The 18,812-nt window shown below is 44.8% G+C and overlaps 1 protein-coding gene across 1 annotated transcript in view; it reads left to right on the top strand.

Moving 5' to 3' along the window:
- Positions 1-2,700: 2,700 nt before the first annotated feature.
- The window catches only part of LOC110522892 (transmembrane protein 132C-like), a 179,884-nt gene continuing 163,772 nt past the window's right edge, over positions 2,701-18,812 (top strand). The window contains exon 1 of the mRNA XM_036977176.1: positions 2,701-3,830. Coding sequence (XP_036833071.1) covers positions 3,782-3,830 — 49 coding nt within the window. The 5' untranslated portion in view covers positions 2,701-3,781. The remainder of the gene's footprint in view (positions 3,831-18,812) is intronic.

The raw sequence follows: 18,812 nt of genomic DNA, 5'->3' as shown, positions 1-18,812 counted from the left end.
CTCTGTATGTAATATTTTTTGACTATGCTTGCAAGATGAGTAACCTTGCCTTACATGTAAAGATTCGTCAGTGGTGTACTTGAGTACAAATACTTTAAAATACTATTTAAGTAGTTTTTGGGGGTATTTGTACTTTACTATTTCTATTTTTACATTCCTAATGAAAATAATAAAATGTTTACTCCATACAGTTTCTCTGAATCCCAAAAGTACTCGTTACATTTTGAATGCTGAGTTCAGGAAAATGGTTCAATTCACACACTTATCAAGAGAACATCCCTGATCATCCCTGGTCATACCTACTGCCTCTGATCTGGCAGACTCACTAAACACAAATGCTTCATTTGTAAATTATGTCTGAGTGTTGGAGTGTGCTCCTGGCTATCTGTAAATTAAAAAAACAAGAAAATCTGGTTTGCTTTTGATACTTAAGTATATTTGAGCAATTATATTTACTTTTGATTCTTAAGTATATTTAAAACCAAATACTTTAAAACTTTTGCTCAAGTACTATTTTACTGGGTGACTTTCACTTTTACTTGAGTCATTTTCTATTAAGGTATCTTTACTTCTACTCAAGTATGACAATTGGGTAATTTTTTCATCACTGAGAATTGTGTTAGCTTCCTAAGGTAATACCTAGGCTTTAGCTCAATGGGCCAACTTGGTGTGTGCAGACAACCCGCGTACCCAGTCAACACCTGGTCTGGTCACGCTGATTGTAGAGTTATAAGACGCCATGAGGACCTCATGCCCTGAAGTTTTCTCATCAAATGTCTTCCTGTCCAGTCATCCAAAGACATGGGCATGGTTGTTGAGTTCCTGCATACCCTCCATTACCCCGATCCATTTAGTAATTGATACAGATGGGCTAACAGTCTCACATGGATTCAGATCAATGCAGCAGCACCCGTCTTATGCAACTCATCAATTATTTAGTGATTTTGTCTCTGTGTGAACACTGACTCTGTGAACCAGAGGGTAGCAGGGCTACTAAACACATCCAAGTGTTCTCAGTAGGTGGGGATGTACTTGCTCCCCAGGTCCCAGATACTCAAAGAGCCACTCTGACGCTGCAGTGAGTCAGTCAATCCTCTGAGTCAGACAGACAATTAAACTCAGCCAACAGAATCAAGATGTCTGTCCTCTTTATTCATTCAGTTATCTTACCTGCAAAGAGACATCTGGGAAGTATGTACTGAGGAGCACTATGTAAAATAAGACATGATGAGGATTAGGACTAATGCTGAGAAGTTGTGTTTGTGGATTTGTCCTCTTCATCCTATTTTGGGATGTGATTTCACAGTCAACAACCATTTTCCACTACAAAACCATTTATGTTTTTCAGATCAAGAGTTCTCTTGATGCGAGGTGACCATTACAGTTATGGACGACGTGCATCTCTCAAAGCGCTATGACAGAGGACACCAAACAATGGAAGGTAACCACTCAGTTGTTCGTGCAAACAATGAATGAAAGCCCCGTTTTCTTTTTCTCCCACCATTTCAAGTTTACTTACGTAAATGCCCCTGGGCAGATGGAAGGGATGAGAGGGGAGGGAGAGCAGAGGAAAGAAAATAAAAGTTCCCTCCTCAAATTCACACACGTCATTCCTCCTGTGACGGTCAGTAATATGCCAGTTAGCGTTGAGACTGGAGAGGCTTCAGCTGCGAATTGCTGCTCCTCTGCCTTCCTTCCCTTTGTGTCAACAGTTAGGCTTTCCATTATGCATCATTCACTGTGGCTTTGGAACATGGGGAGTGTGTGAACATGGCGAGAGCCTCTCTTCCAGGGTCACAGAGAGACACTCAGCCCACTGACATGTTATCTGTTTCATGCTTAGTAAAACCACTTACACTCCAGTTAGCCTACTGAGAGATATACTATGTGATGTAGGCCCTTTGCTAAACCACTGGTTGGAATTGTCATGGGGTTTGTTCATCAAATTGACCAGACAATCTTTATTTTCTCTTGTATGGAATTTAATTGTAATACAATATGTGCTAGTTTGTTTTTACTCTTTCATTCCAGTCTCTTTAGCAGTCATGATTCAACTATGCTCTTTAACATATGCCACTGCTGCCACATAAGCTCTATTACAATAAACAAAAAGAAGACTTCTGTTACTGATCTAAGTGAAAAGACACTGTCCCAGTGGTTGATGTCAGTGCCTGTACAATGATATATCCTATAGGGGGCACTGTTGATTCTTATGAAGGTCCCATACTGTAAACTGTGAGACCAACCCAACAGGTTGTATACAACTGTACAAGGACTTCTGTTGTGTATGCATGTCATAGCTGCTCTGCATTGAATTTATGAGAGAATAGCCTCTAAATAATGTAGGAGGAAAAATAGAGGGTTGTCATGACGATTTATAATTATTCAAAATTACCAGAGAGGTGAGGTGAAGGGAACCATTGCAAAATTATCATTCTGGGTGTGAAACACATGCTTTTCCTATTGCAGGACCTTAGCAAATGACAGGCAGGTGTTTCTGCTGGAAGCTTATCATCATAACCCTATAACATTTTACAGCCTACTAATTCATATGAATGCAATCATTTCAAGGATGTTGGCAATTAGCCTACATATGGTAGGTGTCGGTGAAATTTGCCTGCACGTGATGCCTCACTAAGAAGTTGCCAATCCATCCCATTCGGTTTCTCTGCGCGCGCGCTGATCATGACTCACTCACTGCCATTGCTGCAGAGTGGTGAGAGGAGCACGATATTAATTAAACTCTTTCTTAAATTATTTTACACACAAAAAGTATAACTATTAAAAGAATGATGGAATCTTATGATAGCCCAATCTTCATATTGATTAATCTCAGAGAGCGAAATAAACGAATTTCTCTATCAGAATGTAGCTGGACACAATAGCCGGATAAAACATCTTAGCCTATACTGTGACAAGAGCATTTTCCCGCTGAACATCTGAAGAAAACGTGGAGGAAGAAATTATTTTGTAAAAATTATGTGCATTGTTTGTGACCCTCGCCGTATTCTATAGACAGTAGCCTAACACGCGCAAAAGAACAATGGACCATGTGATATCCAGCAGACAACTAGGTCTACTGAGGAAATTGTCATAAAACGAAAATTATATTTGAGTAATTCTAAATTGAAGATAGTTTTCATGAGGTGTTTTTACAATAAAGGTGGCCAATAAATATAACGTGGTGCAGCGCGCTTAGGGTCTAATGTGGAGACCACTGATGCACCCTCCGGTAAAAAAATTTGGGCGCACGGTTTCTCGTGTTATGTCAAAGACCTGCGTCAAGAGGTTCAACTGGTGATGTCGGAATCATAGTCTGCGCAATGGACACAAATGTGAACAACGGTCAATACAATTTACACTCGGTAACTCTCTAAACCGGGCCATTAAAATCTTAAATTAATTAAATAAACAGTTAAATTAAGGATACATTCTAGTTTATTGCATAAGGGTTGGATACTGGCACGGACCGTTATTCCCCTGGAGTTTCTCAGTTCCCTCCTCAGCACCAAGACATTTCGCACTGTTTGGGTACCTGTCGTGCCAGGGACGGCTGTTGACTGTCGGACTTTCGTCAGCTTTCAGCGCTTGTACTGAGGAGATTCATCAATTGTGTAATTCATGGAAAACGTGTATCCTGTTAATTTTTGAAAGAGACAAGAGAAAAGTTGTGCGCAAAGTTCTGGCTCCTTCCCTCCGGAGCGTCGTTAGGGACCAGAGTCGTCCCGCCTTTTTTCATTTTTTTGTACGTGTGGAAGTTTCTGAATCACCGGAAGGAAAGATGACTCTACTTTGCACAGTGGGGTTTGCGGTGGTCGTTCTTTGCGGAGGTGAGAAATTCTCCTAATCCCACTTTTGTTAATATGAATAACAGGCTATACTGCAATTTTAGCCTGTGCTCGTCATACGCTATCATTTTCTTTCATTGAGATGTGATGCCCTCGGCACACACAATTCACATCATATTTAAATCAGGATATTTCTGGGAATCTCCAATGTGTTCTGTGATGAGTATCCAATCATATCCAGTATAGCCACAATTTAATTGTTATTTAATAGACACTATTTAAATTGCTATTTAGTAGCAATCATATCAACTTTCTCTCAATTATCTCTCTGAATGATCTCTCAAAATAAAATAAAATTTGATTTGATTTGATTTTACATCCTTTTCTAATTTATCATCTTAATGTTAGTCATCATCATGAACAAGGCAAATAATAGGCATGGGTTAACAGAAATGTGAGAATCTCTAGCTCTTTCTCCTGGAAAGTGGAGGACTAAATTGTAATATGAAATACCACTAGGAGTGGTGAGATGTTATAAAATACATGGGAATTACTATATTCAAGGCAGGGATATAGAGAGAAGAATAATCTGTTATGGTAGTGACTAAACTCTATGTGTAATATTCTAGCCTATGGGTCAAGGACAGGTTGGTTTGGATTATTGGCATTGTGAATAGAACTAGATATAGTTTTAGCATATTTGCAGGTGTGTCCCACCACGGTTTTGAACCTCAGTCATGTTCTATAAACCTGATGCTGGGCTGAGAGAGGGAGTCTGGTAATGTACTCAGCATGGCTGCTTGCCAAAGCCTGCCATTGGCAAGCAAGTGTGTGTGCGAGTACACAGCATTTGTGTGTGGGGAAAGAGAATGTTGTGTTTTAGGGATCTTCTCAGCATGTACTCTTGTGGTTGTACCTGTTTGTTTGTGTGTGTGTATTGCATATGTGTGCAGGTGGGAGAGGTCAAGGAACAAAACATCATTGGACCGTTAACGTAAAAGGCTGAATGGATTATGTCCTGCTCGTTGTCTGCCTCCTGGTGTGTGGAGCCTCAGGGGATGTCGTGGCCCAGTTCAGTCTCACAGACGGCTCTCCCTTGAGGGAGACACACACACACACACACACACACACACACACACACACACACACACACACACACACACACACACACACACACACACCATTTCACTGCAGAAGACCAGAGGTCGGCACTATAAGCCTGGCTGAGCAGTAGAGTAAAACAAGCAATATATGTTATAGGACTCTATGGTTAAGGAGCAGCAGTGTAAAGAGCTGCAGTAGGGAGGAATGGTGTATAAAAACATCAGGAAGAGTGCAGTAGTGGGCAAAGCTGGGGTATTCACTTCACCAGCATACTGTATATAGGAACAGTATGCTATAGAGCAGTCTATAAGAATCGTAACATGGAAACACAGGTCATCTTGAGGAGGGTTGAGTACATTAATCTGATTTCTCCTCTTCAAATCAATGCTGATTCCACAGCCTGTTTTTTCTGCTGCTGTTTGTATTATTTGGTTCTGCTGATTACTGTAAACCGTAAAAATGACATCAGATTTGAAAGGACAATTGATTTTTATTTAATTAATGCGATGGACCTTTTAGATATAGCAGTCACCTGTTGGGGAGGTAGAGATAACGAGGAGGAGAGGGAGTCCAGAGAAATAATGGAAAGTGAGACAAAGAGACAGCTGCAAATGCCAGCATCATTACACACGCGCGCGCGCACACACACACACACACACACACACACACACACACACACACACACACACACACACACACACACACACACACACACACACACACACACACACACACACACAATTACAAGTGATTTTTAGGGATGTCTGTTTGTGTCTGAGTGACCTGGTTAGAGTGAAGAGGGCTGCTATCACCTATTTCATAATGTGGGTCTTCTGACAACATCGTGTTTACTGCTCAATGTTAGTAACAGCAACACAGAGTGCTGTTTATTTGGACACATCATGAGTAGATTCATAGAATAAAGGTCATTGCCAAAAATGTAAAACCCTGCCTTCACTACAGTAATATGTACTACGGTAAAATTACATGACCAAGGGCCTAGCTACAGTTTGGGATTGACTTTGTGTATAGCTGTGTGTCGTTATTTGTGTAAACTGTGTCACTCACTTTACTAGAAACACCAATGAATAAACACAGAGGAGAAAAAAAGTCCTCATTGTTTCTCATGAATGGGATCAGAGGTACATCTGAACAAAGTACAGGTTCCAATCCAAGTGCCAAAACCCCAACTCCAGGTGTTTACTAATGTTGGATGACATGCAAATAGAGCTCTTGGGCCAGGCACACCAGTGGTGGGTTTGGCGTCGAAATTAGAATGCATGAGCAGAAAAGAATCCCATACCTACTGTAAAATATGGCGGTGGATCTTTGATGTTATGGGGCTATTTTACTTCCACTGGAAGTTCATCACTTCCACATGACCTTTACCCAGTACCAGGATATTTTAGCCCAAAACATGGTTGCCTCTAACAGGAGGTTGAAACTTGGCCGCAATTGGATATTCCAGTAAGACAGTAACCGCAAGCACACATCAAAATCCACAAAGAAAGGGCTAATTGGCCACAAAATCAACATTTTGTATTGGCCATCTCAGTCTACAGACTTGAAACACATTGAAAACATGGTTTGAATTGAAGAGGGCAGTTGATAAGTGCAGACAAAGAATATCAAGGATATGGAAGGATTCTCTTTTGAGGAATGGTCGAACATCCTTCCCAATGTGGTTCCCAGCTCATACAACACTTTAGAAAAGTCTGAGTGCTGTTATCTTTGCAAGATGAGGTATTGAACGTATTGAAAACAGTGGTGTCAATACTGTCATTTTGATTCCTACCTTTTTGAGCAAAAAAAATTACTTGTTAAAAGCAACTGTATTAGTATAAACGGTGCCTCACTATTTTAATTATTTATTTTATACAGTCATTTCTGCTCATATTTATAAATGACCCCACTGTATGTGGGAATGGAGAGGGGTTAGATTAATGTAGGCAGTAAGATGAAATAGAACATTTGTTGATTCCTGTGTGACATCTGGGAGTCGGGGAGGGAGGGGGGAGCATTGGGAATATGGTACACGCCTTCCCCGGATGGGGCTGGGAGCTCGGAAGCTCCACGCTGCTCTCCACGCACTCATCTCAGTGGGCAAACAACATCAGAGCCTGCCAAGCGGGACAACGCATCACAGGAGGTCTGGAGACATTAACATAGTTAACAGAGCATTAGTTAAAAGACTTACCACACATCCCCACACATCTACCCAATCAGGAGTCATAGACAGGGAGACATTAGCCAATCTCTCCTCCCCTGGCAGCTCTAATCCCTGAGGGGGCCAATCTTTTCCATCTTCTGTCTTTCCTTGTTTTAATTCCCTGTTGAGTTGGACTAACACTTTGACTTTATGTGAAATGTATGGGTTTTAGAGGAACACGTCAGAATACGTTTTTATTTTGAAGGAGACAGATTTCTGTTATTTTCCAAGTAGAAGTAGTACAATCAACCAGGATTGTACGTACACAGATCCTGTAGTGAGCTGGTATGTCAGCCGTTCCATAACAACTAGGCATGGCTGTTTTTCAATGCTATCCATCCCCACAGAGCAGGGTGTTATTGGGCTTTTGGCATCAAACAACATGACCTTGTTATTGATAATGGCTTGAATGGTTTTGATAGCTGGCATGAAATTATGGTCTGTTCCTCTGGAACACCAGTGATGAGATACTCTTTCTTTCTGATTGTCTTGTTCCCGGAATGGGGTAACTCCGAGCTATTTCCCATTGATCAATTTCCCAACTGGTTCATCAAATGTAAGGGAACAAAAAACGAAAAACACCTTGAAAAGTTCAACCTAACACAACAAAACTGAGCACACGTTCTTATACCCAGGAGGAAAATGTAGACAGGTGAATTTCAAACTTAACAGAGGCTCAGGAATTGAACCGGGGACCCAAGGGAGGTTATTCCACAATTCAAAATAATGTGATTTCCAAACCAATAATCAATTCCCTAACCACATTTTCAGCAACACTGCCTCGATAGGTGCAGTAAACATTGCTGAAAGCTCCACCAATACAAACAATATTAGAAATAGGAATTACTCCATAAACCTACATTCCTATGTGTTAACCAGCTGAACCGTATATATGGGAAAATTAATTGGAATGCTTGAAGCATTTATTTGCTGAACAACATACTCTCTGACCATCTGACAAACCTTTCCCTTCTAATGAATATATATTAGGGTGTGCCATGTGATCGGTGATGAATAATGCTTTCTTAAATCTGGGAAGGATTCAAAACAGCTCTTTCTTCAATTGACTTATGTTGAAACCTATAACTCCTGGCAATAATACCATACCCATTAAGGTTAGTTTTGTGGTAGGCCTTTTTAGTTTGGTATAGCCTATGTTGTTTGTGTGTACTGTGTTTACTGCTCAGCAGAGTACATTGGATATGAGAATGAGAGATGGATGCTGATCGATGTGCATGCTAAAGGCCAGTCTGGGCTCAAGAAAATGTGTACCTCTCTTGGAAAACTCATATTGGTCTATTTCTAGTTTGCATTGTATGTGTTGGATGCCAGTCGCTACTCCCTATTTCATCAGAAAATTGCAATCTGCAGTGAAATAGGTTTCATCAGGGAATGATAAATGTTTTCAGGCTTTGACAATATTATTATGGGAATGTGTATGTGAGTGTATTAGTTTTTGTGCCGATTAATTTGAACAGGGAGGAAGTCAACAGTTTTAGCAAGACTTTTACCTCTTCAATGTGACACTGTGTGTTGAGCAAAGGAAATCGGGCCTTAGTTCAGTACATAATCTAACACTGGAATCAAGAGCTTCACCTCCAGGTCCTTACTTTCAACCTACCTCTCATCTCAACTTCTTCCATTCTCCTTCTCTTCTGAAGTACTTGCTGTAGTTGGCTGCTCTGTGGGCAGAGAGTGGCGAGTGGAAAACCCTGCTGACACATGCATCATTTACATGATTCCTTTCTGCAGACGAAGTCTGTGATCCCTGATAAGGTTGTATTGCAACCCCCCGCACCCTTTCTCCTCACCTGCCCTCCACTTCTTCACTCCCTGGCCCCTCCCCTCCCCTGTCCAGAGTGGAGCTCCAGCAGAACGAATGGAAATCTAAAAGGAATAGGCAATCCTCTCCTTCCCAGGCTGACTCCACTGACGCGAAGGACAAAGCGAGGGAGGCAGTTCTCGTCTCGCTGAGCACCGACCCAACAATTTCCTCTTCCAGCTGCTCCCTTGTCTCGTCTTCCTTTGCTCCGTACTGGCTGTCAAACCACTGTGGCTTGACCACACACCATACTTCACCATATAACATGTGTAGATTTAAATTCAATTTTTGAGTCCTTTTCCACAATCAGGGAAGGTTAGATGTCGACGCAACATTTTGTCAACATGACAAGAGCATATGGCATTGGCAAGGCAGGTCCCCAGATTGACCCCAAACCGATCACTCCTGATCTATGTGTTTTCTGTGATCTGGTCCATGCTTACGGTGTTCCTGTCTCTCATCCAGGACAATTATAGTGGTTTCCAATGTATCTCATTGAGCTGTTCTTTCACTGGCCGATGTCCTGCCGGATCCTCACTAAGCACTGAAGTAGCTTTGGTGCTGTAGACCTGCCCGGAGCCAGCCCTGCCTGGAGCCATCCCTGCCTTGAGCCAACCCTGCCTGGACCAGCCCTGCCCGGAGCCAACCCTGCCTGGACCAGCCCTGCCTGGAGCCAGCACTGCCTGGACCAGCCCTGCCCGGAGCCAACCCTGCCTGGACCAGCCCTGCCCGGAGCCAGCCCTGCCCGGAGCCAACCCTGCCTGGACCAGCCCTGCCCGGAGCCAGCCCTGCCCGGAGCCAGCCCTGCCCGGAACCAACCCTGCCTGGACCAGCCCTGCCCGGAGCAAACCCTGCCTGGAGCCAACCCTGCCTGGACTAGCCCTGCCCGGAGCAAACCCTGCCTGGAGCCAACCCTGCATGGACTATCCCTGCCCGGAGCCAACCCTGCCTGGACCACCCCTGCCCGGAACCAGCCCTGCCTGGACCACCCCTCCCCGGAGCCAGTCCTGCCTGGACCAGCCCTGCCTGGACCACCCCTGCCCGGAACCAGCCCTGCCCGGAGCCAACCCTCCCCGGAGCCAGTCCTGCCTGGACCAGCCCTGCCTGGACCACCCCTGCCCGGAACCAGCCCTGCCCGGAGCCAACCTTGCCCGGAGCCAACGCTGCCTGGACCAGCCCTGCCCGGAACCAACCCTGCCTGGACCAGCCCTGCCCGGAACCAGCCCTGCCCGGAGCCAACCCTCCCCGGAGCCAGTCCTGCCTGGACCAGCCTAGAGCTTAGTAATGGAGGATAAATCAGCTCTTAAAAGGCCCACATAGGGGGAGCTGAGATGCAGCCAAAGCCTGTGGATTTAAAAAGAATATTGAGACTGAAAACATGGGTATAATTCCCCAGCGAGTTGAGATGTACCCAGAGTTTTACCTAGTGAGGTTAGCCTACCAGATCAGGAAAAACTCTGGGCCCCAGGAAAACAGTTTCCCCCCACCAGTCTGGGACCTGTGGTGCCACCTCAGCACACAATCTTACAAATGAAACAACTGATTCTATTATTGTGATATACTATCTAAAAATATTAACTTACGTAGTTTGCTGAGCGTATCTCAACATTTTGAGATAGTAGGTCTATTGGCAATTATTTGTTTTTAAATGGTGGCGTCAATGGGCTTTCATAGTTTTACGTGGCTCAGTGCAGCCAGCAGGTGGCAGCTACTGCGACAATATCAGAATGTAACACGCCGTTACTGCAATTTTTTGTAAAAACTCAATAAACAATTCTCAAATATAAAGAACATTTTCTACACATCCCAGCTGTTTCAAAAACAGTGATCTGCTATTACAATTTATACTTTAAGAGTGTTGAGCTCAACGACACAATTCTGTTCACACTGCCACGCTCAGAAGGGGACAACTGTCGGATGAGTGTCGTGCGCGACCTCTGGAAGTAGTGCTTGAGACGTGATCATTTCGCAAGTTTACACAACAGTATTGTCTCTCAAAAATGTCCCTTTGCTATTGTCAATGTGAAAACGGTTTAAGTTGTAATAGACTAATGACAAAGAGTTCCAAACCTCTTTGTCAATAACCTCTCTCCCATTAGGCCCCTCCAGTGCATTGATGGCCATCGCCTCCCCACTCAGACTGCTCCCAGACAGTCCTAGCAAAATTCTTGATTGAGAAATATTTTTTTTTGCTAAAAAGCATTTTTTTTTTAGATACTTAAATGTTACCCTGAAATGATTTGATTTTGAAGTAAAAACGGCTGCATTGGGCTTTAAGTGTTTCTTTGTAGATGTATTACCAAGGCTCTGTGTGTCTGGTTTCAGGCTACAATAGCAGGGCCAATCTCTGTCCAGGCACAGCTTTCTATATGACCTGGCTTTGGAAGGAAGGCAAAGCAGTATGTGAAAGAACGCAGCACAGCGTCCTGCTATAGAAAGAAACACAGATAGGCATCAAACAAACCCGTCACACAGAGAACACACACTGGAAAAGTATTTTGCCGTGCACTACACAGAAGAAACATTTGAAATAATGTTTAGATGAACACAGAGAGACCGTATTGATGACATGCCATGATATACACCACAGAACGAACTCTAAAGACCCCATATTTTTACTCCAACATGTTTGCTCCCAGCCCTTCATGAGATTGCTCCCAATGTTATTTCACACACTATCTCCTGTGCTCTTTACATCCAGTTTGTAATTAGGTTTCCCAGGGTGCGCTGGTAAACGCTGCTTTGTTTTATTTAAATCCACACCTTGCCTTCACCGAGGTATGTATTAGTGCACGCTGAGAAACTCTATCACCCCTGTACGGCTAATTAGCACTATTTTCATTCTGTTGTCGAACAACTGTAACCTCTTTCATATGTAAATCTGATGAATTTACTCTGTGGTGAGCTCATCAGTTTGGAATTACATTTAGAGCTGATGTTTTGCGCTCCCTCAATTTGAGTGTGTGTGGAGCAGGGAGTGAGGAATCTGATGACCTGACATTTCCTGGCTCAGCTCCAACCACCACAACACACAGCTCCCACCACCACAACATACAGCTCCCTGACACTGCTGCTAATCAAAGCTAGAAAATGGCTCCCTGTGGCTCAACTAAAATTATGTCTCAATTTGTTATTCAACATCAGATGGTGGATGGAGGGGTGCTGTGTAATTTTGTGGGCTGGAAGGGGTGGGTCAAAGACTTATGCTGAATAGATGAGCCTGCTCTAGAACGCTCCACTGGTTGTGGTTTTGTCCTGTATGGTGGATGGATGTAGGATGTGTTTGTGGTAGAATGTTGAAGGGACTTCTGCCATGTTGTTTAGCTAAGGGACTATGGGAGCCCGGTGGTAGAACTGGGCTACTTGAAGAAATCCGTGATCGACTTGCTGGGGAATACGTTAGTAAAAGGGTATTCTCGTTCACCAGCTGTGTTTGACTGTAGGACTAGGACTGCTATAGGTCTGGAAAGCACAGCTCCACTACTAAACGGCTAGTGGAATAGGAGGAGACTGAAGGCTTGTTTATTCAGCCCTCCAGGTCTAGTATTGCGTGGTGCTCAGTAGGACTCAGACGTGTTCTGAAGTAGACACTTGCTCTGCACAATGTATTCTAGAGATGATCCGAGCAGTACTTTCCCACGGCTTGGTGCTTGGGGTTCGGGGCTTGGGGTTCGGGGCTTGGGGTTCGGGGCTTGGGGCTTGGTGCTTGGTGCTTGGGGTTCGGGGCTTGGGGTTCGGGGCTTGGGGTTCAGGGCTTGGTGCTTGGTGCTTGGGGTTCAGGGCTTGGGGCTTGGGGCTTGGGGATTGGTGCTTGGGGTTTGGGGCTTGGGGTTCGGGGCTTGGGGCTTGGTGCTTGGGGTTCGGGGCTGGCACAGGGAGATGGTCTGCATGGCTTGTGGTATGATACTGACAGGCCGAACACTGACACGGGATCTGACTGTATTTTCTGCTTTGTGCTGCTGTGACATTTAGCTCAGTCAGACAAAGCCTGCTTTTCATTAGAGTCAACTAAATAACAGATAACAGGATAAAAGAGAACGAATAACACCTTTAAAAAGAGACTCAAATGCAGCTACACTAGAGAGACTTTCACCGTGGCTGAAACTTAGATACGGATAAATGTGGAATTAGAATTAATTTAGTGCATTATCTATCATTGTCACTGTAATTTCTTTAATGTAGCAAGATGAATTACAGTCAGATGTCGGGTGAATGTGAACAGGGCCTTGTACTTTGCTGATCATCCAGCAACAAAAACTTAAATTATTTTCTCATCTATTTTCATTGTCCCAGGACAATGTCCCAGGAATCATGTGATGTATCTGGAGTGCTGAATGCTGAATATTCAATGAGTCTTTGTAGACTAATTATAATGTGCATCTTCATAAACTAGGGCTGCATGCAGTGACTCAATAACGCACAGTCAAAAATAAATTGATTTCTGCTTTGATGCAGCTGTGTTATGTGGAAAAAAAAGTTGGAGAACGGCGTGCAATACATTTCTTTATTCCTCTTTATATGATAATTTAGGCCAGCAACAACTCATTGTACTGCTTCCCTGGCTCAACAAGATGATTGCAAGCATGCTATTATTAGTTTTGATGAAATGAATGGAACATTTTATTGAGTGCAGGTCTTGCTCCTGGCATCGCAGCTTTCTGATGAAGTAATGTTGAGGCAGGTTGAGTTGGCTCTTCAAGAGGAAGTAAGTCCATCATGGGCAGAAGCTGTCCGCTCTAAGCAGGCAATGATTAATGTTTGTTTGAATGTGTTTGTGCATGCATGTGAATTGATTGAGTGTGTCCCTATTCATCACAACCAGATGTAAATACACTGCAAAAACACACACGCAGAAGCACACACACAAACACACATGTTTGACTTGCAGAGTGTGGTTTAGTGGCGGGTGGTGGACCCAGCTGTGGGTAATTTTACACCTAGAGATGGGTAAATACCATCTGGAAGCCAGGTGAACACAGGTCGCCTTCACATCTGTTTGAGTGAACTAGTGTTTAGCATGGAAATGACCAGCGTGATGCTGAGTGCAAAATGTTAAGCTGCTGTTGAATGAGCCATATCTCGATAAGACAATGTAGTAACAATCTTCTCTGTCTACTGACTATCATACAGAAGTATGCCATGTGTCCAGGCTAATCCTTAAAAGCAGGAGAGAAGAGGGACCAGCCTATAAAGACGTTTGAAACATGGTCGGAGCATTCAGTTGTTTGATAATATTGTGAGAGGTCTGTCAAATAAGACAGCAATTGTAAATGTTTGAGCCTCACTACCTTGTTTGAAATGATTCTGACCAGATTAACTATTTTCTTCTGACTCAAAGTTATCTTGACACGTTCCCTGACCTTGAGGCGTATCCTCAAAGATTGATTTCAGAAATATTCATTTCAGGAGAAAAAAAGAACCTATCTCGACCATAGAAAAAACTGGAGGCAAAATGAAAACAATTGTAATAGCAAACACAACAGAACTATGTTTTCAGCACACTATAATTATATTTAAATTATGCAAATGAGTTGGTTTTGGTAGTTAGGGGGCTGTTGGGGTGTGTAATTGAAAAAGTGGAATATTGTCTCGCATCAAAATGCATTGGAACGCGCTGCCTCGACTGCTAATCAGAGCGGTCTCCCCGTGCAGCATGTGTCCAATCGCTGCTCAATCTCACCAGAATTGAATAGTTTCATCTTAATTAACTATGCAGAGTCCATCCAGGTTTGTAAGCACGCCAATTTCAGCCTCCTGCATACGCACACAAAGAAATCTGTTTCTTCCTCCTTCCTTTAATAAATATTTCTGGCTCCCCTGTGAAATCAACTCGAGGAGCAGTGATCGACTGATGGAATGTGGCCCACTGGTAGATTGCGTCTGAAACAGCCCCAGCACGACCCCAGCACATAAGAGCACCACATGTCCCCACATGACCCCCTGTAGACAGCCTAAACTGAGATAGAAGAGAAGGGGGTGGGAGTGATATATAGACAGGTTGACGTCTATTGCCCTGGAGGTAGAACTGAGGGATATCTGCTAGATGGGCCAGCTGCAAAGTCAAAATTGGTTATATTGTTTAAATTCATGAAAACAAAAAGGAGCTTTTTGGTCTTACTTTAAGGTTATGGTTAGCCATTAGGGTTAGGTTTAAAATCAGATTGTATTGTTTTTTGGCTTGGCTAGCTAGTGACCACTCTGCAGAGTTGCCTCCAGGGCAACATTCTTCCTGCCTTGTGTGTATCACTGTGAGGGTATAGTCCTATATGAGTTGGATGTTTTTTATTAAGATATACTTCAGCCTCTCTCACAGTGTTAACAAGTCTCTGTCCAGTCAGCACAGAATACAACAGAATATTATATTATGGTTATGGGGCACACTGAAAAATACTTAGGAAAATGATTGAATTTGTTGTTTTTCCATTCCAATGCGTATTGCGCCGCACTTCCTCTTCCCCTCTCCTTCGCTCAGTGCACAAAATCCCCTTGAGGCCCGGAATTATTTCCCCGATAATAAGAAGCAATTATTTTAAATCATGTTCCCAGTGTGATCTCGCCGTCCACTGCTGTTTAGACATGCAATTTCACAGCTTTAATTGGTCTGAGCAATTTACCGCCTCTCCTATTGCTCCATTACTGACACATGCTAATTGAATAATGAGGTTTTTAATTGATATACCTTAATGTCAGATTCTATACCTGTGATAGTCAGTATGAAATTATTGAATTTAAAAGGTCATTTTGATAGGGGCCAATTGGTCCTAAGGCATACCGAGTGCTTTAAATGTCTAATATTGGTAATTCTAGATAAAGTATTCGTGGAACTGTATATTTAAAGTGGAAATACATTATGTTATGCTACAAAATGAATATGGGTTGGGGGCATGTAGTAAAGTGTATGTTGTGCACACAGGTTTGAAACACTATATGAGACTGGCAATGTACAAAAGCACCATGATATTGGCATCCGTCCACTCATCCAATAGAATGTGCACTCAGCTCCCATTCAGTCTAACTGAATCCTGGCTAGTACCTCCATCAGACCATTCCTGGCCACTCAACAGACCTGTCCACTTAAGATATCAGCCACCCAACACTGCTGGCGATGATGTACCCATGGCAAGCACAGTAAAGTGCTGGTTTTTGGCCATATTGAGGGAGACCAATCATCCAGCCCATCTTTCTCTCCTCAATGACTCACTCTTCAATCAATCATCTCACTTCCTCCAGATCTGCCTCTTTTCCTCCAATATTCTTAGAGCGACCAACAAGAAGTACACAAGAAAAGTCCTCTTCACTCCATATCTTGAGCGGCAGAACCAGCTGTAGAACTTTTTCTATTATTTTGGACGGCACTCAGTAAACTTGTGCTAAGATGGAAGCTGTGTGCTTTTGGAGCTATTCCTGCACTTCAATCCAGTGCTAAATGAAAGACAAATGTGCCCAATTAGTGAGGCAGTGGGCGCACGCAAATGGTTGGTTTTGGCTGTAGGGCTCACTCGCTTTCTCACTCCACTGGCGTGCTGTAAATATTGACTATGGCAGATTTGGCGGAGAGCAGCAAGAAATGTGCATGTGTGCATATGTGTATGCGTGTGTGTGTGACAGGAGCTGTGACAGCTGCCGAACACTGAGAACACAATCTAAAAAACTGGACCTTGCCTTTCCTTGGTTCTATTGGTGTGTGCACTGGTATGAGACTGTGAGAGAGAGTGTGTCTATGTGTGTGTGTGTGTGCGTTCCTGCATATGTGTGTGTTTCATCAATTCATGCCGGTACGTGTGAGAGTGAGTGTGATCTGTGAATCACCAACTGCCAGACTAGGTGATAGGAGCCGTGTCTGAGGTGTGTGTCTGTGATGCAGCACTGATAGGGAACTGGGGGACAAGCGGGCCCATTTCCCTGGGGCGTGGCCAGGGGGCAGAGGGAGGGAGGGGGGAGCCACGGGTTACTCCTTCAGAATGCAGGTGGAAGGGGGTCCTTCTGTTACACTGGTACTCCCTCTTCCCCCATCACCTCCTCCCCATCTCCCTCTGAGACCCAGTACTCATTATACAGATAATGTGTTTTGTGTGTGGGAATGAGGTAAGGATAGAAAAGAGAAAGATGGGGCAGAAGGATAGAAAGGGGGTGAGTGAGGGGTGGGGAGGAGAGAGAGGGGTGGGTGGTGGGGAGGAGAGAGAGAGGTGGGGGTGGGGAGGAGAGAGAGAGGTGGGGGTGGGGAGGAGAGAGAGGGGGTGGGTGGTGGGGAGGAGAGAGAGGGGGTGGGTGGTGGGGAGGAGAGAGAGGGGGTGGGTGGTGGGGAGGAGAGAGAGGGGTGGGGGTTGGGGAGGAGAGAGAGGGGGTGGGTGGTGGGGAGGAGAGAGAGGGGTGGGGGTTGGGGAGGAAAAGAGGGCTGGGTGGTGGGGAGGAGAGAAAGGGGGTGAGTGAGGGGTGTGGAGGAGAGAGGGGGTGGGGGTGGGGAGGAGAGGAGAGAGAGGGGGTGGGTGGTGGGGAGGAGAGAGAGGGGTGGGGTGGAGAGGAGAGAGAGGGGGTGGGGGTTGGGGAGGAGAGAGGGGGTGGGGAGGAGCGAGGGGGGGTGGGGGAGGGGAGGAGAGAGGATAGAGAGGGGTGGGGGTGGGGAGCAGAGAGAGGGGTGGGTGGTGGGGAGGAGAGAGAGGGGGTGGGGGTTGGGGAGGAGAGTGGGGGGTGGGGAGGAGCGAGGGGGTGGGGGGTGGGGAGGAGAGAGGAGAGAGAGGGGTGGGGGTGGGGGTGGGGAGGAGAGAGAGGGGTGGGGAGGAGAGAGACGGGGTGGGGGGTAGGGAGGAGAGAGAGGGGTGGGGGGTGGGGAGGAGAGAGGAGAGAGAGGGGTGGGGGGTGGGGAGGAGAGAGGAGAGAGAGGGGTGGGGAAGAGAGAGAGGGGGTGGGGGGTGGGGAGGAGAGAGAGGGGTAGGGAGGAGCGAGGGGGGTGGGAGGTGGGGAGGAGAGAAAGGGGTGGGGGTGGGCAGGAATAGTGAGGGAGATGGATAAGAGAGAGTTTCAAGTCTATAGTTCTGTGAAATAAAGTCCATAGTCAAGTCAACCAATGCTTTCAGTAACAGCAAGTAAAAATGGAACCCCTATTGCCTGTCCATCAGCCCTGCACACTTCTCTCCCTAGCTTTTCCATAGAATCTGGACTGCTTTTTACAATCCCTCTTCTATTCTATCACTCTCTATCTATCCCTCTCCACAGTAAATGTGGTATTAAGGCTGTGCTACACATAACTAGTAATGAATAGAGCGGCATCAGATGACATGACTGAATAGGCGTGGGGCTCACAATCACAAAGAATTGTCTATAGAGTCTATAGAGAGTCACAATACAGTACAGGCAATCACACATGTACTACTGTCTATATATATGTACAGTATGTATGTGCACATAAAGTAAACACACACTCCCTCACTCAGCTTGAACACTCTGTGTTATCATAGTGTGATGACTGTGTGTGTGTGTGTGTGTGTGAGTGTGAATGTCTGTGTGTGGTGTTGAAAGACCACCCAGAATATGTCCTATACTATTCTCATATCCAGACCAGTGAACAGTGAGGACTGTCAGCTCTCTAGCAGCAGCAGCAGCTACTGTACAGTATAACAGCTACAACAGAACAGAACAACAGTGGTGCTAGTGGAGAGGGGGAGTCTCTTGTACAATCCCACAGCTCACAGTATGGGTTCTGTTCGTAGATCTGGATTCATGCGACACACACTTTTCTTAACATGCGACCCTGGCGAGAGCACAGTGTGACCCGAAAGCCATCTCAACTTTGGCTGAACGAGGGGGATGACCTGGGAGGCACGGAAATGGGTTTGCACACACTCTGCATTGGGAAAGAGAGCCCTTGGGAGAAAGAAAAACAATGGGCTGA

The sequence above is a fragment of the Oncorhynchus mykiss genome, chromosome 5 (genome assembly GCF_013265735.2).
Source record: "Oncorhynchus mykiss isolate Arlee chromosome 5, USDA_OmykA_1.1, whole genome shotgun sequence".
NCBI classification, from domain to species: Eukaryota; Metazoa; Chordata; class Actinopteri; order Salmoniformes; family Salmonidae; genus Oncorhynchus; species Oncorhynchus mykiss.
The sequence above is the reverse complement of the archived record's forward strand: the minus strand, read 5'-3'. Positions and strand labels throughout refer to the sequence as shown.